General features: G+C 40.9%; 1 protein-coding gene across 1 annotated transcript in view; it reads left to right on the top strand.

The window, feature by feature from the left end:
• The window catches only part of kcnh3 (potassium voltage-gated channel, subfamily H (eag-related), member 3), a 100,710-nt gene that overhangs the window by 67,027 nt on the left and 9,947 nt on the right, over positions 1–23,736 (top strand). Inside the window, exons 7-12 of the mRNA XM_054786547.1 lie at positions 4,793–4,950; positions 6,308–6,509; positions 9,895–10,245; positions 11,046–11,245; positions 11,755–12,004; positions 19,383–19,597. Coding sequence (XP_054642522.1) covers positions 4,793–4,950; positions 6,308–6,509; positions 9,895–10,245; positions 11,046–11,245; positions 11,755–12,004; positions 19,383–19,597 — 1,376 coding nt within the window. The remainder of the gene's footprint in view (positions 1–4,792; positions 4,951–6,307; positions 6,510–9,894; positions 10,246–11,045; positions 11,246–11,754; positions 12,005–19,382; positions 19,598–23,736) is intronic.

Below are 23,736 nucleotides of genomic sequence, written 5' to 3'. Positions count from 1 at the left end.
ATTTCACCTTTTATCCAAAAGGCTTCTTCAGTTCCAACATTTAGATGTGGACTTTCCCTATTTATGTCCCTGGTGTGTGTGTCCCTTGGAGGTGGCTGGTGAATGACCGTCCTGAATAACAATAGGTTGTACACCTGCCTGTTGGCAAAACAGCTCGTTAGTGTCCGCTGTGATAATTTGTACATGTGTGTTAGGTAAATCATAATTGACATGCTTTATTTCTTTATGTTCAGTCTTCAATGTAAAGACTCAGAAATAAAACTCTTATTTTATTGAAAAACTGTCGTCTGTTTGCCAACCTAGCAAGTACAGTCGTGCCGCGCCATATCGCAATTTGAATTTCAGGCCTTCATTCTTTCACGGTTTTTCCAAAATATTTTAATTAATAAATCATGCCTTGGTTGCATGCGGCCTAATGTTACATATTTTCTGCTTATTTTAACCATTGTCAAGCTAAAATGGCTAAATGAACTAAAATACAAATACAAGGGGGAGGAGAAAATTCAAATTGTCACTGTAGTATTCTATATTGGTCACCAGGTGTCAGTAATTGTTAGGTGTGACTTGATTGCTGTAACAACAAGCTTTTAATGATCTCACAACATAATAATCCTAATAATAATAATAATATGGTTACTGTTGTGGCTGTGATCCGGCTAAAAATCAACTCTGAACCCCTAACGTTACTTCCTGTCCACCCGTCTGGAAGACATTTATGGCAACAAACACAAGCACGGCGGTATGGCTCACATGGTAGAGTGATTGTCTCCCAACCTGGAGGTTGCGGGTTCGATCCTCCTCCCGTGATCATGTCGAAGTATCCTTGGGCAAGATACTGAACCCCCACTTGCTCCTGATGCCTTGGAGTGCCTTGGAGGTGGAAAAGCGCAATACAAATGAAAGACCTTTTACCATTCAAATTGATTAATCACTATTTGCCACTATGTGTGAAATATGCCCATTTTTACTGTATTTTATGAACAGAAAGATAAATGACAGGACACATATGTTAAGGTCACTGGCACGGGTGCCAGGTGTTGTGGACCCCAGAGCAGCGACAAGGGCAGGATGGTGTAAAAAGGTATTTCATAATAACAAAAAGTGCTCACGAGAGAGGAAAAACAAAGTACAACAGAAGACGCTGGCAGTAAAAAGTTGCAAACAAAATACAAAGTAGCAAATAAGATATACAGAAAACGCTCAACAACTTACTGAACCAGTTGGCAGCAAGACAAAAGGAATACAAGGAATTCTAGCAATGTGGTAGCAGGAAAACAAAGCGTGCAAGATGCTGGCGAGGTTAGACGACAATCTGACAAAGGATTAACTACAACACATGTTTTAAGAAGGCCTCATTGCAGATGAGGTGCAGGTGTGCTGGTCAGACGAGCAGGAGGGAGGAGTCTTCTGCAGAACTGCAACGAGTCAGCAGATGGCAGCAGACAAAGCAGAGTGCAAAGCATGACAGTACCCTCCCCCCTTTTATAAGACGCCTCTGGCGGTCCACATGGTTTTCCTGGGTAACGTGCATGAAACTCTTGGATAAGAGAGGGGTCACGGATCCAGGAGCAGGAGACCCAGGAGCGTTCCTCTGGTCCATATCCCTCCCAGTCAACCAGATATTGCACTCTCCTAACCCTTCTTCTGGAGTCCAAAAGGGCCTTCACTGTAAATACCTCCTGACCATCGACCACGCGTGGAGGAGGAGGAGGCACAACCGGAGGACTGAGCTGGCAGGTGGAGACTGGCTTGAGGCTACAGACGTGGAAGACTCTTTTGACCTTGAGAGTGGGAGGCAATTTGAGCTTGACTGCTGCTGCTTTGATGATGACGTCGATCCAGTAGGAACCCATGAACCTCGCTACTAGCTTCCTGCAGACACCAGCTAGTCTAAGGTCATGTGCCGAAAGCCATACCTCTTGGCCCGTTTGATAGTCCGGGGCCGGGATTCTGTGTCAATCTGTCAGCAGCCTATTCCTCTCTGCAGTGCATCCCAGAGAAGCAAGAGCAAGAGCATGATGGTGAATGGATGGCACGGAGACATTTGATTCTTGGAATGGAAACAACAGGGTTTGGAAACAATGAGCAGTCTTGAAGGGAGACATACCTGTGGTTGAGCAGACGAGGGTGTCATGGGCGTACTTGGTCCAGGAGAGATGAGTGGACCAGGCAGAAGGGTGACAATGGCAGACGCAGTGCAGCATAGCCTCCAGATCCTGATTGGCCCGCTTCATTGGACTGGGGGGTGATGACTGGACGATAAGCTCGTCGAAGCTCCCAATGCCTTGCAGAAGGCCCTCCAAACCTGGGAGATGAACTGTGGCCCCCTGTCAGACACCAAGTCGGAGGGTATGCCATGGATGCGAAAGATGTGTTTCACCAGCAATAGAGTCGTCCCTGCAATGACAAGAGCTTAGGCAGGGCGATGAAGTGAATCGTTTTAGAGAATCGGTCCACAACTGTCGAAACCATTGTGTTACCACTGGAGGGGGGGAGGCCAGTGATGTGGGTCCAAGGATGGGGTGGGATGGGTAGAGGCTGCAACAGTCCTGCAGGAGGGTGATGGGAGACCTTGCCGCAGGCACAGATGGAGCAGGCAGCGATGCAATCCTTGACATCTAAGCTCATAGGTGGCCACCAGAATCTTTGAGCAACGATGAACTGGGTACGACTCACACCCGGATGAAAAGCGATCTTGGACTTGTGGCCCCATTGTGTTTAGAAGATTGTAAACAGGTTTTCAATGCCATAACTATGAAAATATTCCATTTACAAAGAAGGAATCTTACGTCACAGAAATTCAGTTATCACGTTGGGCTATGGAACCAATTAACCGCAATAAACAAAGGATTAGTGTAGAGATGTTAGTGGGAGAAGAACAACACTGATAGTGGACGTCTCCCTCTGCCCCTTGTGCCAACCACCCCCTACCCCCAGCCCCCGCCACCTCGCTCTACCCCCCTATTTGAAAAGCACTGATCTATGTGACTTAATCTGTCATGAGTAAAGTTTTCTGTAATGAGAGATTTGCATCAGCGGAAGGAAATGAGCATTAGCACCACTGAACATTACATCTGATGGTCTGAAGTAATTTACAAGAAAGCCTCTTTGTTCCTCGTCCAACTAAAGGAAATGTGAACCATCGCCCATCAATGGAGCATTGTCCGCTTGCAAATCAAATTACACCAACCACCCACAACTTTATTGCAGACCTCCTGTCAGTCGATATGCCATTTGTCAGAACTAATCGGGCCAGCGTTTGAGTGTCAATACCACAATGAACTGAGATGTGCCATCGGACAATCTTTAATCTGTTCATTTCTGTTAATGAGGACAGGGCTCCTAATGTCAGCACCCGTCACAGGTTTTTGTTGAGTCTTAGGGACCATCTTGTTGTAATTCTTGCCTGGTTAGTCTTCGAGACAAATACATAAAAAAATTTATTTCACACTTGACTACTATAGTGCACTAGTCCTGCATGGTGAATTATCAATGATATCTTCCATCCATTCAGCCATCCATTTTATACCGCTTTTCCTCATTAGGATTACAGGTAAGCTAGATACCAGCCAATCACACAAAGGGACACACAACCATTTACACCTATAGGCAATTTACAGTCATGCATGTTTTTGGGATGTGTGAGGAAGCCCAAGCATGGGGAAAACCTGCAAACTCCACACTCTCAAACACAGATTCCAATCCTTGACCTCCTGACGGAGGACAACATGCTAACCACTCTATCAGCGTGCAGCATCAATGATACCTTAACTGATGTAATGTCATGAAATACTCATTGTATTCCCTAGTGCAGGTTAGTTCTATGAGTAACCATGGTGATGCTATGTGGAACTCGACGTAACCGCATTCTGCTTCCTTTAAAGTTGTTTTCTTTGAAATAAAAGTCAAGGCACAAAGAAGGGCCAGAGTGCGCATGAACACACCATCAAACCCTCATATTTATTGATATCTAAATATCCAAAACAAGCTTGGTCTTCGTTAGGTTGTATTTGAATACTGATACATCGGATCATGTGAGGTCGGTAAGGTAAGATCGAAGGTAAGGTTAACACAATCGGTTAACATTCTTTTTTTTTTTATTTTGAGTCACTTCTTCCGATAGGAAATAATGTAGGCAACGTTTTAACATCAGTTAACAGTCTTAACTGACATCCAATCGTAAAAAGAATTAAACCACCAGTAATAATAACAAATAACAATATATAATATAAAAATAATAATAATAACAAAACACCCAGTCTTAAATGTAATGACGAAAAACAAAAGCATAATGAAAGGATGATTTGTGTCACGGATGCATTTTTTTAAACGTGCACTTGTATGAGAGTTCATCTCATGCAAGTGCAAAAATAAGTTGAATTGTTATGAATTTTTCAACTTTAGAGGTTCCATTAGTAACAAGCCACATCATTTTCACTGATGAATGAAATCCACAGAGTGTTCGTAAACCTTTTTTACCTGACAAGGTTTTTTAACAAAACATTGTTGTCCTCGTCTTTTATTCTGAGAGCCTGAAGACAAAATACTTCATTTTTTACGATTAGCATTTAGCTTCAGTGTGACTTTGTTCATTTTGAACATTTTCGAGCAACTGAAACATTTTCAAAACGCACTCAAAAAAACCCCAATCAAATTAATATTCACAATGCAAGAGTTGACATATCTCAGTGTTAGAATTTGTTTTGACAGTATGAACGTGTTAAAAGCATGAGTCGTGAGAGATGTGTTTTAAATAGTTTTATCACCATTTCTCACTTTCTCTTTGTGTCAGACATTGTGTTGAACTTTCGAACGACATTCGTGAGCACGTCGGGCCAGGTGGTGTACGACGCCCGCTCCATCTGTGTTCACTACGTCACCACGTGGCTCTTTGTGGACCTCATCGCGGCCCTGCCCTTTGACCTCCTGTATGCTTTCAATGTCAGCGTGGTGAGTCTAATTAATAAATCATCTTGTTTTGTGGTTGAATACGGCCTATTAATAGTCAGAAAATATGCATATTGAAGACAATTTGATGTATTTTTTACCAAAATTAAGCATTTTCAAGCATAAAAATAGCTAAATTAACTAAAATACAAATATATGGCGGAATATAAGGTAAATGATATGAAGTATTCACATTGGTCACAAGATGTCAGTAATATTACTGACCTAAAAATACCAGATTTGATTGCCGGGACAACAGGCTTTTATTGCAGTTGTGAATTATCCCGCAAAAGGGCACAATAATTCCTAAGAAAAATCCCTAACAAAAACACGGCTACTGTTGCAGCCTTAACCCACGCCAAGCTCAAACTCAACGCCCGACATCACTTCCCCGCCACTCACTCCCCTAGGGAACACATTTATAGCAGCACACATGAGCGTGAGTTATTTATGTCTGAAATGATTTATTTACTCGTATTATGTCTTCTATGCTGTATTGGATAATACGAGTGTAAAGGTGACTATAGCTGTGCTAGTTTATGTCTAGAGGGCTCTTATAATATTAAAAAACATATTTAGAAGGTCGTAAACAGGTTTTCAATGCTTTAACTACAAACATATTTGATTTATAAATAAAGAATCCTACTTTGTGAAAATTCACTTATCACGGTTGGGCGTAGACCCAATTAATCGCGATAAACAAAGAGTTATCGTATACGTCAATGTATGGCAAAGCATGACATATTTTTGTACGTTTTGGTCACCATATTGCGAGTTTATTTCTGAAATGTGAAAACTCATTACAGTATATATAACAACTTTATATCTGTATAACAACTTTAATAATGATTTGTTGTGCATGAGAAAGTGGAAAGGAAAACATACCTCTCTTTGACCACATGGTCAATAAATAACATATTGCACAACGCAGCAGCCTCAGAACCAATGTTGTAATAGTGGTAGGGAGCAAACTGGTCAATCAGCATTAATACCCCTAATGAGCTTATTGCAAACAACAGTACTCAAGTGTAACATGAATGAGTTTCCTACCAACAGCTAAGTAGCACCATATTAAAGCAATGCAGAGCTTTATATTTATATATACAGCTTTTTTTACAAAGCTGCTGGTTGCCGACCACACGTGATATATCAAATGCAGCTACTGACATCTTGTGTAGTTATTTCATTTAATACATCAGGAGGTTACTTACAGCCAATATAAGAGACTCCGTGGTTAATTGAATATGGTGTTAATTGGAGCATTTGAAAGACTCACAACTTTTAATGTGATCATTTTTTAGTGTAAAACAAGACAATTCTAGACACTTTGCTTGGATTTGATGCGATTATGTCCATGCAGTACTTTGGCGTCCACCTGCTGAAGACGGTGCGTCTGCTTCGCTTGCTGCGCCTGCTGCAGAAGTTAGAGCGGTACTCCCAGTACAGCGCCGTGGTCCTCACCCTGCTCATGTCCATGTTCGCCCTGCTAGCGCACTGGATGGCCTGCGTCTGGTACTTCATTGGCCGCAGGGAAATAGAAAGTCCTGGATCCTGGGACATTGGTCAGTTAAGTCTTTTTACACGTGAAAATGCAGCGCCTCATGTTATCAACTACAACTAAAGTGTCTACTGCCAGTAGCTGCTAATTGAGTCTGGAGGCAACAATGCACAGCAACCTTGTTTCTTGTTCCCAAAAATGGACTTGTACAACTCCTTCATTCACACTACATCACTCCAGTAATTGGTAAAGTTCCACTCTCTGGGCCAGATGGGTTCAGTCCATAGAAAGCTCCCCTGAGAGTCGGACAAAGCCCTTACAGAACACTGCATACACTTCCACTATAAAGACTTACTGTGAAAAGATGATAAGGCGGCTCGAGAAGATTGATTTCCTGTTTGCTCCTGACAACAAGATATGATATTATCACCTGAATGTTGTTCCATTTATCCAACCATCCAGCAAAGGGACTGTATTTGCTAACTGTCGGTCAAGTGGAGCTCATGATGAGGCAGTAGAACCCCATGATTTAGCAAAGTAAAAAATAATAACAACATGGAAACATTTCAAGTAAAATATAATATTTTACTTAAAAATATTAATACTTAAATATAATGAAGAATTTTATTACATCCCATTTCTGGGCTTCATTGCCTTCATGGCATAGGCAGGCAGCACGCGCCTATAAACGCGTTGTATACATGCATTAAAAAATAATGGACTAAATTACGCCGACCAATTACGCTCTGCGTCGCCACAAGGCGAGGTTTGATTTTATTGAAGGTGATTTTTTAGCGACGTTTTAATGATTTAATGATCCTTTCTCTTCATTATCATACAATGTGGCTATTTCCTCAAATATTAGCCTACACAATAATTGATGCATCAATTACTGGTCAACAAATTAACAGTGTACCAGGCATGGGCAAGTATGAGATTCTGATGGTATGATAACCTTGGCCAAAAATATCACGGTTTGACAGCTTCATGTTATTATAATTACAGCTGTAAAATGTGTTGTTTTGAAATGTCTTTATTGAAAAGAGAAAAAAGGTCCAGTGGAAACAGTCATTTTTAAACCATATAAAATAACATGATGAAAGTGGAACATCTGTATTTGATATCAATAACAGAAAAATAACAAAATTCTTCCTAAATAAATAAAATGTAGTTCTCAATGCAGTTTACTGTGGCTAATCCTGCAATTTACATCACAACAACACAATATTTTCTTAGTAAAAAAAAAAAAACAAAAAACCAAAGCAAATGCAAATAAATGCAATCAAGCGACCCAAGAAGGTCACAACATAAATAATTATTTTTAAAACTGGTAATGTTACTTTATTGTTTCATAGTGGCAGGTCACACTTTTCCACAAAAGTCCACAAACCAAGTAAGGTGATCCTGAAAAAAGGGACCAAAGTACATGAACAAAAGCCAATCAATATTTCTCACACAGCTCAGTGCGCTTTACAAAACACCTCCACGGTATGGTAACTTTAGGTTGTTTAGCTGAACAACCACAAAATTTGGTACACCCCTTTAGGGGGCTGACTAGCCCATGTGTGTAAAATTTCAGTAAGATTGGTTCAACAGCATGGCCGCAATCAAGCAAAATGTCTTCGCAGAGACACAGGTGGGATGGGTGGGGCAAATAATTGTCCATAAGTCTTTGACCATTTGTTTCATGATTATACAACTTTGTATCTGTATTACATGTATGCTAGCATGTCTTCCAATGCATTTTCAATACAACTCATAAGGGGCCTGGCATCTCTTCTCTCGCCCTTTCCCAAGATGGTTTTCGAGCAAACAGGCTAGCGAGCTACAGTATACGGGCCTGGTGCGCAGATCAATGGGCGCCTGCATGCATATTGTATGATTCCTCTTCCTCTCATGTTGTGCAGTCACAGAAGCTCAGCCGGGCTTCGCCACGTCACACACATTCATTCTCAAACGTTCTCACTCTCTCGCTCAATTATTCATCTGTCCTCCCTCGCCGCTTGCTTCCCGCCCTTTCACTTTGAATTTTCTCCTCCTCATCGGGACTAGCGGCTTTGTTGTCACTCTGGCCGGGTGTTGTTGATGGGTGATTAGTAAGAGAGTCAAATATTCACTCTGCAACAGCAACACAAAAGTTTTAATGGTAAATATGAATTCAAAATGAATCAATGACTTCTTTAAACCAAACACATTTTTTTTCCATTACCATGTCATGGCTAGTTTACAATGAATACTTAAAAATTAAATGTTATATTTCCTTAGTAGTAGCCTCCACTGTAATTGATGCCTCAATGAATTGCCAACAAATAAACACCTCAACTCAAATAAACGCCAGATTGTTTCTCCCATCAGGTAAAAACATGAATTTATAATAATTATTATGAGGGATGTCCAATAATATCGGCCACAGATAATTATAAGGCTGATATTGGCATAAAAATGTGATATCGGCCAACATCTGTATCGTTATAGCTGTATATATATGTATATTGGAATCGGAAATTGAGAGTTGGACAATTTTAGCATATCCGTAATCGTCAAAAAAGCCAATATCGGACATCCCTAATTATTATACCTCTATAATAATATATACCTATGCATAATACTGTAATACAACTTATGACAATGTTTATTATTGTTTATCAAATATAATATTTCAGTTATAATGTTTTGTTGTATTTTTATATTCCTTATTTACTTGTGGGGAATATATACTGTATAATAATTCTAAATATAATTGCAGCTGGGCGAATGAAGGTCTCCTCTTTAATAAAAGGCAACAAATAAATGCCTCATCTCATATAACGCCAGATTCTTCCCCCATAAGGTAAAAACATTAATTTATCATAAATATTAATGATAAATAATAATAAACACATCAATTAAATTAATAATGCATGTTATTGTTTATCATATTTATTATAAAACAGAAAAATATTGTAATTATTTTATTCTATTTTTTATTTTACATATTTATTTGTGGGGCAAAGGTATACAATTGATTAATTTTAAATATTACTTCATTTGGACGAATAAAGGTCTCCTCTCTAATAAACAAATGCCTCACCTCAAATGGACGCCTGATTTCTTTTTTTGTCCCCACCATCAGGAAAAATGCTTAAGGTTGTAATAATTATAATGCCACAATAATAATATAGTTATTCAACTGTATTAGAACTATACAGTTATATCTATTCTAAAAATGTATATGTGGGGAGAAAGTGTATGATTCAAAATACAGTTATTAGAATGCCTGCTCTCGAGTAAGTCTCTCTGTTACTCTTTGTTGAAATAAGGTAAATATATAAATAATATAAACAGATAAAGCAAATAAGCTGATAAATATTCTGCTGTTATGAATACGGCGAACAAACATGCCAATGAGCTTTTTATGTTTAACAAACCTGTTAAATTCTAACTGTAAATTTTGCTTGTCTCCCTGTCAGGTTGGCTGCATGAGCTTGCCAAGCGTTTGGGGACACCCTACTTCCTGTCACCCCTGACAGCTCTGTTTCCCACCTCTTCTGGCATCCTCCCAGCCAACAGTAGCCAGTGGAAAGCGTCGAGCTCCAGCGAGTTCGGGGTTCAAGGCCCCTGGAACTCCAGCAATGTGACGGCGAGGGAGGACGCATCAGGCGCAGGTTTCGGGGTCCTGGGCGGCGGCCCTTCCATGCGCAGCAGCTACGTGACATCGCTTTACTTTGCCCTGAGCAGTCTGACCAGTGTGGGCTTCGGAAATGTGTCGGCCAACACGGATTCGGAGAAGATTTTCTCCATTTGCACCATGCTAATCGGAGGTGAGTGGGTGCTCCTATTTGCTATCCTATCCTTGTGCATCCTGTCTCTTTCTGGTGCAAATGAGACATCCTCAAAATCCATTATTGTATGATTTGAATTTGTTAAAAGGTTCACATCTTTGAATTTGTTCAGTTGTTTTTTAATGATCTCCCTTCTGCATAGAAGTGAGAATTGAATAGTTAAAAGAGACAAGCTAGAAGGAAGCTGGGGAGGCGACCTCTTAAATTAATCCTGCTGAATGTTATCCTCACAGTGAGCTTGGGGGTTCCCATGTGGTCCTCTGCATTCCCTTCAAAAACTATGTTAACACTTTTCTACTTTATTCATCCCCTGAAAAAAAAAACAGTTTCTTTCAGTGGGATGTGCCCTGCAGTCTCCTTATCGTGGGATTAAAAATGTTTGTTGAGTAATAAGTAATAAGTGTAGTTGGCTTCGTGTCCTGGACTGTGTCAATGCAAAAGTCCTGCTGAGAAAGCACTTTTTGCTTTGTCCGTGCACGTTTCCACTGTGCAGACGCATAAAAGGCACTTTTTATAGTTAAACCCCTGGTCCAGTTCAGTTCAGTGCATGCTGTGCCTCAGTGTCACAGTTCATGTTTTCCCTCAATGAACCACAGCTTCCCAGTACCGGCAGCACTCATGCACACTACCACCAGCATGCTTGGCACAATTATCTTGCTACGTACTTGTGTTGCCAGACAATAATGGCTGGGTGTTGACTCATTTTCAGTGGCTAGTAAATCTATACTGCTAGACAAGCTGTACTCTGGCAACTCCATGTTCTCCTGTATGTCGCTCAGCGCTGATGCACGCCGTGGTGTTCGGCAACGTGACCGCTATCATCCAGCGGATGTACTCACGTCGTTCGCTCTACCACACTCGCACAAAGGACCTGAAGGACTTCATCCGCGTCCATCGACTGCCCAAAGCTTTGGAGCAACGAATGCTGGAATGTTTCCAGACCACCTGGTCGGTCAACAATGGCATCGACGTCAGCGAGGTGAGACAAATTTAGCACAAACGGACTTGGAACACTCATAAAGGGGGAAGATGTCAAGTGTTGGCCACCTTTTTAGTAGCTGCTTCCAGTTTCTTTGTTTCTGGTTCATCGGGGGTCGGTAGTAGTGGGTCTTCTTCTTCACAAGCAATGTTCTTAAAGACTTATAGACAGGACACACTCAAATTTTCCTCACTCCAGGGTAAAAAAAAATCCCTACAGTAAAATCATTTTGGTGTCAAGTGCGTGCCAAAGCTACAGAGCCAATGAGAGGCCAGAAAAAAGACATTTTTGAAAAAGGAGCAAAAACAACAGTGGAGAATCAAGACATAAGAGTAGTATAATCAAAAATTACAGGCAAATCATCTGCTGACAAACCAAACAAATACTTTGCTATTGCAGCCGACAGCCATCTTTTTTGTTTGTTTGGAACACATTAAGCGCCACGTGGGATAGTTCCATCTTCCTAGCCGCGACAAATGCAACATAGCTTTCTGTCCGTCTCTTTGCAGCTCCTGAAGGAGTTCCCGGATGAGCTGAGGGCTGACATCGCCATGCACCTGAACAAGGAGCTCCTTCAGCTGCCCCTCTTTGAGTCAGCCAGCAGGGGGTGCCTGCGCTCGCTCTCGCTCATCATCAAAACGTCATTCTGTGCACCCGGCGAGTTCCTCATCAGGCAGGGCGACGCCCTACAGGCCATCTACTTTGTGTGCTCGGGCTCCATGGAGGTCCTGAAAGACAACACCGTGCTCGCCATACTGGGTGAGTCTGTGGGGTTGAGTGTTGTTGCTGAGTGTTGTGTTCACAGTGGTTAACTTGTTTTTACACTTGTGTGACAGGTAATTATGTCAAGTGTCCGATGTCATAGTATTTTTTTCGCAGTTTTAAGTTTCAGGGGTGCCACAATATAGCCAAAATATAGCCTTGATGCTGGAGCATAGGGTGTTTAAAAATGTTTTTAGTATTCTGGGAACATGGTGTTTTGTGTGTCTGTAGCTTTAATGCTAATTAGCTGTGTTTGTCCACACCTGTCTCAGATTGTGTGTCTTTTGAGGCTTCACTCTATCAAACATATATTAATTTATAAGTCATGGTGTTTCTTGGATGAATACGGCCTATTATTAGTAAAAAAAATATGCCTATTGTAGCAAATGTTACGTATTTTTTGCATTATCAAGTATTATCAAGCACATAATTAAATAAAATACAAATACAATATTCTATACAAATATTCTACATTGGCCAGTAATTGTTAGTAATTGTTTGGTGAGACAAGCATCAGACTTGATCGCCGGAACAATAGGCTTTTATTGCAGTTTTAAATTATTTCACAAAAGGCATAATAATAACATAATCATAGTAATAATAATAATTAACGACACAGGCTACTGTTGTAGCTAAAACTCAACTCTGAACTCTGACGTCAGTTCCTGTCCACACATTCGGAAGACAATAATTGCAACACACGTGATCACATGTCTTATTTATGTCTTAAATGGTTTATTTTTTCTGATTACGGCTACGATACAAATACAAATAATAATAATACAAATGTTAATGTGACTATATTGTTGTTATTTCATGTCTAGATTGTAAACAGGTTTTCTATGCCATAACTACGAAAATAATCCATTTATAAAGAAGGAATCCTACTTTGTGTAAATTCACTTATCACGGTCGGGTCTCGAACCAATTAACAGTGATAAATGAGAGATTACTGCACACAGCACTTGTCTAACGTAATAGATGCCATATATTAGGAATGTTACAAAACCAGTACTTTAGCGATGCAAAAATCCGACATGTGCATGTGCGCTCGATTTGGAGCTTCAGGACAAGATCAAAGGTATATAGGATATTAATTCACTTTAATATCTATCTGCAGATGAAATTTCATTAAAATCTGTTTCCGCAAAATGTGTTTAATATTTACCCGGAATTACTACATGTCGCGTTTGCATTGTCCTATTTTCAATATGGATGCCTTGATCGGAAATATAAAATGGACATTCCAAAAACATGCATGTTAGGTTAATTGGCGACTCCCTAAGTATGAATGTGAGCGTGAATGGTTGTTTGTCTGTATGTGCCCTGTGATTGGCTGGCGACCAGTCCAGGGTTTACCCCGCCTCTTGCCTGAAGTCAGCTGGGATAGGCTCTAGCATACCCCTGCGACTCTCGTGAGGATAAGCGGCATAGAAAATGGATGAATGGATGGATTATAACAAAATCATGCTAAAAAGCATTGATTTTCTCAGATATGGAGTGGATGTTGGTGGGTTTTATACATTCCTGTAATTGATGATAGCTAGGTATTTCTTGTGGTTAGTGTGGGGTGAAAACAAATACACTGACACCTGATATTCTTCCCTGGACTTTTTGATGATCAAAAAAATGCAAATGGATACTTGACTTTTAAAACTGACTCAAGCAATAGGGACCAAAGACACTATTTTCCAGTATGAAAATGGCTGTAACATCTTTAATATTTGGGGTAGAGAAGTGAATGAGGTATCAAAAAAAGTCATGCTTTATCAGATAGAATTAATCATAGATTTGATTTGACATATTTCAAAATTTTGTGTGCGTTCTAACGATACATACTGTATACCACATACAGCAACGTAACATTAACGAGTAGGACAGGACACAGCAACACTAGCATAACTATGTGAGCTACAGTGCTAGCATTCCACTCACATTTTAGCAGTAGCATCATACTAGGTTAGCCTATTCACTGAGAAAAAACAAAATGTTACAGCCACCACGTCTGAAGCTGACTGACGGATAGTTGGCAGAGTTCCAGGCCCTATTTTAAGATGTATAGCAAAGCCTGATTTTTTACAAAGCTGTCCTCAAAGACAGAATAGACATTGACATTTATGTGCACACATTTATGTATACATGTATTACTGTAAGTGTATGTACAGTAGTGTGAAAAAATAATTGCTCCCTTCCTGATTTATTTTTTTGCATGTTTGTCACACTTAAATGTTTCAGATCATCAAACAAATTGACATATTAGTCAATGTCAACACAACTGAACACAAAATGTAGTTTTTAAATGAAGCTTTTTATTATTAAGGAAGAAAAAAGATCCAAACCTCCATGGCCCTGTGTGAAAACGTGATTGCCCCCTAAACCTAATAACTTGTTGGGTCACCCTTGGCAGCAACAACTGCAATCAAGCGTTTGCGATAACTTGCAACGAGTCTCTTACAGCGCTGTTGAGGAATTTTGGCCCACTTGTCTTTGCAGAATTGTTGTAATTCAGCCACATTGGAGGGTTTTCGAACATGAAGCACCTTTTAAAGGTCACGCCACAGCATCTCAATAGGATTCAGGTCAGGACTTAATTCTTACTCTTAATTTTGTTTTTCTTCAGCCATTCAGAGGTCTTTCTGGTGTTTTTAGGATCATTGTCCTGCTGCAGAACCCAACTTTGTTTCAGCTTGAGGGCACAAACAGATGGCCAGACATTCTCCTTCAGGATTTTTTGGTAGACAGCATAATTCATGGTTCCATTTATCACAAGTTTTCCAGGTCCTGAAGCAGCAAAACAGCCCCAGACCATCACACTACCGCCACCATATTTTACCGTCGGTATGATGTTCTTTTTCAGAACTGCGGCGTTACTTTTACATCAGATGTAATGGGACAAACGCCTTCCAAAAAGTTCAACTTTTGTCTCGTCAGACCACAGACTATTTTCCCAAAGGTCTGGGGGATCATCCAGATAATTTCTGGCAAAATCGAGACAAGCCTTAATGTTCTTTTTGTTCAGCAGTGGTTTTCGTCTTGGAAACTCTGCCACTTGGCCGTTTTTGCCCAGTGTCTTTCTTATGGTGGAGTCATGAACACTGAACTTAAGTGAGGTAAGTGAGGCCTGCAGTTCTTTGGATGTTGTTGGGGGTCTTTTGTGACCTCTTGGATGAGTCGTCGCTGCGTTCTTGGGGTAATTTTGGTTGGCGGCCACTCCTGGGATGGTTCACCATTGTTCCATGTTTTTGCCATTTGTGGATAATGGCTCTCACTGTGGTTCCCAAAGCCTTAGAAATTGCTTTATAACCTTTTCCAGACTGATAGATCTCAATTAATCTCAGTTAGGTTATGTTATAATGGGGGGGGCAATCAGTTTTTCACACAAGGCCATGTAGGTTTGGATTTTTTTTTCTCCCTTAATACTAAAAAGTTTCATTTCAACACTGCATTTTGTGTTCAGTTGTGTTGTCAATTGACCAATATTTAAATTTGTCTGATGATCTGAAACATTTAAGTGTGACAGACATGCAAAAAACTAAGAAATCAGGAATCATAACACTCTATGTTTACCTGCAAATTAATTCCCTCTGGGTGGTGAAACCCCCACCCACCTTCATCTTGTGTGTGTGTGTTTGTGCATGTTTATGTGTTAAGCGAAGACACATGTACACGTCTCCAACATCTGCTCCTGAAAAGGTCAAAATGTGTTGAATTAATGCCCCATGCGTACGTGGGGCTGTGTGTGTGTGTGCGTGTGCGCGCGTGCGCGCGTGCGTGTATTGATGCGGGGTCGATCTCCAAATGCCAATGGCCAGTATTTGATCTTGATCAACCCACACAAACACACATCAATTGATGCATCGCTGGGCTGCACTGCTATTAAATATGAATGGAAAAAATATTACATTATTAAAACAGTTTGATTATTAATGCTGGGGAGTGTGCACACAGCTCTGCTTGGCCCAAACAATTTTTTTTTTTTACACCAAGAAATCTGCAGTGTTTTGTACTTATTGATTCATAATTTCAAGTTGTATTACTTAAACACTTGGGGTGTCACAATACACTCGCGAGACGAGACACAATATTGAGTTCACGAGAACGAGACGAGATCATACTTCAACATTACTTTTAAGAAAACTACAATGACAAAATATAAGACTGGACAACCTGATTTTTTTATTTAAATTACAAAACAATGAAGGTACGTTTTGAAATGTTTTATAAAGTTGCATGAATGACCTAAGCATGATGCTTTTCACTGATTAAATTTTTTCCACAAATTGAAACAAAAACAAATAATTATAAAAGTTAAAATAATGACGACAATTGTAGCTGCTACTACTAATCATTTATGTTGCCGTGTAGTAATGTAAAAATACATGTGCTGTAAAATAGATTGCAGTAGATCAGTTTAATGGTTACGCTCAAAGAACTGAAGTTCTCATGATGCTTAGAGTGTCGTACCAGAAAGTAGTGAAATGGATGCTACTATCATGTTAAGACAGATACTTAATTGATCTCCAATAGAAATTCACAAGTCTTATGCAGCGATCATATTTTGATCTGACAAATCTTAAGTAAGTTTGATCAAATGTAGAATTACTACAACTTCTGCTCAGACATTAACGCAGCATGAATTTGGCTGCCAAGATGGAGGATTAAATACACAAACTCACCAGATGGTGATCAGACTTTTCCAACAAAATTTCAGTCCTGGATAGGGAAAGGATGCATGTACTTCATACAGTTTACAAATAAAAGGGAAGAAAAATGTTTTTCAGTTAATAAACGGGACTAAGAAGTATTTGAAAATAATTTGAAGACATTTTTTTAAACAATAGCGAATTATTCTCTTTTTTGTTATCCTCTCAATGAGCAACCTCTAATAACATAAAAAAACTCCAAAAGAGTCAATGCCTCACCAGTCATGAACCTCAACGCACATCACTGTGCGTGTAAGAAGGAGAGGTTCCGCAGGTCCTTCATACCGACCGCTGTCAGGCTCTACAACACCTGCACCACCTGAACCATGTTGTAGACACTATGCTTTCTTTACACTGTTCTCTTTACTTGTCTTGCTGCTGTAACAAGTAAATTTCCCCGCTGTGGGATAAATAAATAAATAAATAAAGTACATAGTACACTGCGAGTGAGGTGATGCTGGGAACACAGAGCTAGGTTGGGACTGCAAGGTTTATAGTGTTTATAAAGCACTTAATGTGTGGTTCCAATCCTGCCTCACACACTGCCACTTCCATAATATGTGTATTGTCATTCACAGTGTAATGCCATCGTTCACAGTCTGATTGGCTTCTGGCTGCTCTGTTCTTGCGAGACAGCTTTTCTCGAAATGAGAAAGTTGTCATGTTATAATCTTGTGAGATCTTGTGACTAAATAATGGTAATGTATCAATTTAACATGAAATTAATAATAAATAGCAATGGATTGTTTCATAATATTTATGTGAATAATGCATCAATTGTAGTAACAAAATTCAGACAAACACAGAAAGTGTCCATCCATCCATTTTTATGCTTGAACCTATCCCAGCTGATTCCCGGCAAGAGGCATGGTACACCCTGGACTGGTCGCCAGCCAATCGCAGGGCACATATAGACAAACAACCGTTCACACTCACATTGGCACTACCAGAAGATCTATGAAAGATGTACGTTATGGTGCTGATCCAAACGTGGCCTTTTTGGCTACTCCGTGTCATTCTCGTTAAGCATTAATCTCAGCAAGGAAACAACCCACCTCAGTAAACAAGACATCTACTTTTCTCATTTTTTGTCTCAAATCCTGCCCTTTCCATTAACTTGATCAACACACGCACATACATACACATCTTAATGGCAGGAGGGCTGATGATCGATGATGTAACCTTTACAGCAGTCCACATTGACTCCCACCGTGCTCATAAATCACTGTAGTGCATTCAGGATTGGAAACCGAAGTACAACTTCATCCAAAGGCTTTTGCCAAAATGATGCAACTCATCGTTGACGGTTTGAAGAGCATTACTTCTGGAGGACAGTGCACTTTGATCTTTGAACCCTATAGGCCAAGTTTACATTTTGAAAACTATATTTTTGATGCATTTTGGTCTACACTCAAAGGTTAAGATTTCTCAGAAAAAAAATACACTTTTTCTTTGGCTTGTGTCCTTTGTATGGTATCACTGTGAGCTGCATCGTCTCATAGGTGATAATTGTTCAAGTATGTTCTGTCTTTTTTATAGACTTTTAAAATATAGATTATATTAATGATTTGTTTTTTCTTGATTGGCCATGTTTTTTTTTGCTTTCTGCGGAAATGGCTTTTTCCTCTGACTTCTGCCTAAATTAGGTGAAACTTCAGCTTTGCGCTTGCGCTTCAGGTTTACAGCACCACCTGTTACTTGGGCATACATTTGTGTTTATATGAGGTCAGAGATTTTTTTACAATCCGGCCTGCTTTTCATTGAATGGTGACAAAATGCAGTTTCAGCGCAAAAAATATATAGTAGGTGAAACGGTTGCAAATCACTGAAACTGACGAGAAAAAAATCAAATGTAATTTACACACACACACACGCACACACTAAGACATATTCACTCTGCTAAGTGTCACTTTGTGAGATTTGTCTGCAACTAAGTTTAACGATTTAAAAAAAATTTGGGGCTGTATTATTAAGGCCAGATTTCCCCCGAAGCTGCTGACGCTTGCTGTTGAGGCACCGCTTGTCATCACTGTGACAAAAAGTGTGTGTGTGGGGTGGGGGTGTGGGGGGGGAGGTGATGGTGGACGAGAGAGAGAGCACGATGGAAGGAAAAGCTTCTACAAGATGTTTGGCTGCTATTATATCCCCCCCCCTCCCTTCCACCTCTCCCATCATGGCTGTCTGTCCCCACCTCCCTCCTCGCTTCCTCTTGCCAGCTCGCCTTATCACACGTCTTCCTCCTCCACGCGCCATCACCCTTCTTCCTTTCCTCCCCTCTCTATGGTAGCACTCTCTCAGTCCTTCAGCTTCCCATCCATCCATTTATACATCTCTTCTTCCATTAGTACAATCAGCTTTACATTCCTCCACCCATTTAACCCTCCACACCTCCATCGATCAATATGTTCATCCCTCCATCCATCCACTTACAGTATCAACACGTACATCTCTCAGTCCATCCATCCACCTCTTTAGCCATCCACCCATCTAGCAATACATCTATTTATCAATACTGTAAATCCATCCATCATCCCTCTTGCTGCGACTTGTCTGAATGACTACCTTTAAACTTAACATACACGATGCCACACAAGAACAATAACACAACACAATAAGCTCCTATTAAGAGAGAGAGCATGTGTGTTTGTGTGTGTGTGTGTATGTCCATCCAGGTAAAGGCGATCTGATTGGCTCAGACTCTCTGACCAAGGAGCAGGTGATCAAAACCAACGCCAATGTCAAGGCGCTGACCTACTGTGACCTTCAGTACATCAGCTTGAAGGGCCTCAGGGAGGTACTGAGACTCTACCCAGAGTACTCCCAGAAGTTCATCGGCGAGATCCAGCACGACCTCACCTACAACTTGCGTGACGGACATGGCAGTGACGTAAGTTCCTAACATAACCTTTGAAGCAATATGGCTTTGTTTGGGAAAGGCCAAAAAGGCAGGAGTTTACTCAAAGAAGATTAGACTGCCCCTTGTGGTCACTGGGTGTAAGTGACATGTATTTTTGCCATTGAAAGTCTCCTAAATTCACCACTAGTTTGTCATCATTTCCTGTTGATCTTGTTGTAACCATGACAATGAGACAATGGTTCCTAAGGTAAACATACTCTTCACCAGGAACTACTAATGTGGGTGGGGTTAGGGTCTGTCATATATTGTATGATCACTAGGAAATGATGGAAATTAAAATAATCTGTTCCGGGGTCAAACTGTTGACATCTTAAAACCTTTTATTAACAGTTTTACATTCCTAACTGTCATAAAAGTGTAAAATGGTGTCACCCGCTGAGCAGCATGTCGGTGCTTTCACCTCTGAAGATGCTTTGTGGTGGAATTTTCCAAGAAATTTGTGTGTAGTTCCAAATTTTTACATCTGACATTAGAATTTTACTTTATTAATTTGTTAATAAATGGATATTATTCCATGAATTTATTCCTAAACAAATATATACAAAATAAGAAATAAAAATACAAAGAATTAGGGATGAGCGAGTACACCACTATCTGTATCTGTATCTGTATCTGTATCTGTATCTGTATCTGTATCTGTATCTGTATCTGTATCTGTTCACCCATCTAAATTATCTGTATCCCTATCTGTACTCGGAGTAGGCGGGGCATAAGACGGAAGTGGGCGTGGGGTTTAAATTGGTATTATTTGAAGTCTGAGATTGACATGGATGGATCAGAGGTTGCTATATTTGTTTATTTACTATTCAGGTATATGTGCACTGTGTGTGTGTGTACTGTACGTGACCTGTAAGACTATTATTTAATGATTTTTGTAATGATCTGTGTGAAGTTGGTGATTCATGCAAACATCCACTGATGGCAAACAGGGAAATAATCTGTCAGCCTTGTTCACTGTACATTCAGTACTACAAGCAAAGTTTTCTAACTGACTTTATATCACCAGCCAAATTATAAGCAAGCAGACGGAAAAAAAAAAAACAGCAGTGACAGACACACGAGCCGTCTACAGCTGTCTTGTGAAATGCACCGCGTACGTTACGAAACAAGTTTAAGATTGCGACGTGCATACTGGAACGTATTGAGAGGGGTGTGATATTTGACCACGCTTATGTGTATAATGTAGTATGATAGCCATACAGGCAGAATGTTTGATGCAGCTGTGCAGGTGTACCTTTTTTCTTATATTGTAGGTAACACGGCTGTTTTATGATGACTTCATGGAATAAGACAAAAATACATTTCAAGGAAAAAAGAGGTCATGCTACCCCAATTGTGTGACTGACGCAACACAAGCCTGCACAGCGCCGTCTTGTCAAATGCACCTCGTACGTTACGAAACAAGTTTACCAAATAACTTTAGATACAAACCGAAATAGAGGCGAGCTGAGGAAACCTAGTAAAGCAGAGGCAGTGGGCAACGCCACATGAGCCGTTTTCAACTTGCCAATTGCACCGTGTACGTGAATGAGGCACCGATCAACTCCTCCTCCTGGCTCCAGCCCGCACAGTCTGTCTCAGGAGGGGCGGTCGCTGTGCGTGACTGGCCAATCACAAAGCGTAAAGAGTGAATACATAATGAGGATTTTCTTTCATCACAATTACGGGTAATGACGAGATGTACGCGTTTCATGCTTGTATTTGGCAAAAATGCATTATCCGTATCGGATAATAATCCCTACAATGAATACTTTTGAATACTGTGAGGACAGAAGGACTGAAAAGAGCTCTGCACGGCTTCAAAAGTTTCCTGTGGCAGTTTCAAAAAGTTTCTGCAAGTTTCCAAAGGTTCTATCTTTCTCGGTTGGGCAACAGATCCAGATGTAAATACCTGGAATTAAAGCTGAAATGTTGCTCTCTCGTCTCATATTTGTCTTTTGATGTCAAACCCAAATGTTTTTAGTCTACAGCAAAAATAAATAAGTTCGCCTAACTGCTTCAGTACTTTTGGAGGCCACTGTACATGACTGTCTGGTGAGGTATATTGTGGCATAGTGGTATAGTATAGTGGTATATTGTGGTATTGTGGTATATTATTAGAGTGATGCTGTGCGTACTTTGTTGTCAGCTTTATAGAGATTCAGTAAGTCACTCTTGATTATTATGCACAACAACATTGATTTATCTCTTTTACAAAATGAAATAATAATCAATATTAAAAAAAAAGAATAATGGGTGCCCATTTTTCTGGCTTCAGCACTTGCCCCCTAAAATGTCTGTGAAGAATTACAATGTCTTTGTACATTATTTGTTCTCTGAAACCACTATTTGTAACATGCTAGCCGATGGTGGTGTTCTTATGTTTTTTGGGTGAAAGAAGTGTAATTTGGAGCCAATCACCTTTAAGCATATGCATAAAGCGCCTCGATTGGACGACGAATGTGACACTTACAAAATGTGAATTAGTGTAAACTGAAGACAGGCACACGTGCGTAGGGAGTGTTGCTATGCGGGCGGTGTGTGCTTTAAAATGCACAATCACACACTTCCACGTGCAGCCTCCGACATGCAAAATAAAAGCCTCAGGTGACGCTCACCTTAAGAGGAGGTCTCTTTGGTGGATGAAAGCTATGCATGACCTGGCTAACATGAGTTTACTACACACACGTGTGAATGTTGACACCACAGTGTGCAGTCAGACACACAAACAGCATAGCGGGTGCAGCAGCAGTGGGAGCCCAGAATAGCTCAGTGCTGCTGTTTGAAGCTGTTCTGCTGCTAAAAATAGAGCGGGGGGGAAGCACGGGCTCTCCCTGGCTGGCTGCGTCCCCTGCAGCTGCTGCTAAGATTGGATCACGACGGGTAAAAATAGACCAGCCAGCCGCGGAGGTGGAGAAAGACTGTACACTTTGGCTAGCTTTGTTTTTCTCCTCTTCCTTTTCTACTGCAGTGCTTTTTTTTACTGCAGAGTCCACTCCAACTCACACACATGACACGATTGCGCTTTTGTCCACAAGAGCGCATGTGGAGGACAGCTGAGGAGACGGATGTGTTGCTTATTTATGCACACTAGGGCTGGTAGTAATGGAAACACCCCAAAGTCCAACACACACTCACCAGCCACAGCATTTGGTATGCCAACTGCATGGAGGGATGGATGGATGCATGCATGGGTGGATATGTGGATGGATGGATAGAAGGATGGGTGGGTGGCGGGATGGGGGTACATGGTTGAGTGGATGGATGGGTGGATGTATGGGTATGTAAAGAATAACTGCTAGCTTAGTTGTGTGCTAGAACATTCAGTAGACCTCACTCCCCGACAACTCAAAAGCCACGCTGGTCAGTGGGTTGGGAGTCAAGGGCTTTAAGCTCATTAGCTAGCACTGCTCGACATAACTCTCAATCAGTGGGGATGTGTGGTCTGTGACTGCGCAGGATGACCACAGTTACAGGCGCATGGATGAATGGAAAAGTCTACAATGGCCGTTTGTGCTAGCTGATGAATGGATGGATGAGGGGGTGGGTGGATGTTCGTATGGATGAAGGGATGCATGAATGAGTAGGTGGATGTATGGATAGCTGGATAACTGATGTGTGTGTGTGCGTTATAGCTTGATGGATGGATGAGTGGGTGGGTATAGGGATGGAAGTCAAGTGCACGCCTTGCTATATAACACGTGCTGTACTATATGCACGGCCCTGCACAACAGCAATATGCGGACGCACGATTGGCACGCCAACCATCAGGCGAGCGCGCACTCAATCGCACATGCAGGGTCCCTCAGATGCCTCTGGAGCTGCAAACTAAAATTAGAACAAGAGGGGCTAAAAATAAATTACTGTGCCACAGGAGGAAGAATGGGGGGGGGGGAGGAGATGGGAGATGAACAATAGGATGCTGAGCAGACAAAGATCAGCAATGAAGAGGGAGAGACGCAAATGAGAATATGCGTGCATTATTAGATATGGAATGAAATTATTATTAGTCCATCTGTCCATCCGTCCATTTTCAATGCCGCTTCTCCTCATTAGGGTCGCGGGGGTATGCTGGAGCCTATCCCAGCTGACTTCAGGCGACAGGCGGGGTACACCCTGGACTGGTCGCC

Source organism: Dunckerocampus dactyliophorus, chromosome 9, assembly GCF_027744805.1.
Source record: "Dunckerocampus dactyliophorus isolate RoL2022-P2 chromosome 9, RoL_Ddac_1.1, whole genome shotgun sequence".
NCBI lineage: Eukaryota > Metazoa > Chordata > Actinopteri > Syngnathiformes > Syngnathidae > Dunckerocampus > Dunckerocampus dactyliophorus.
The sequence above is the reverse complement of the archived record's forward strand: the minus strand, read 5'-3'. Positions and strand labels throughout refer to the sequence as shown.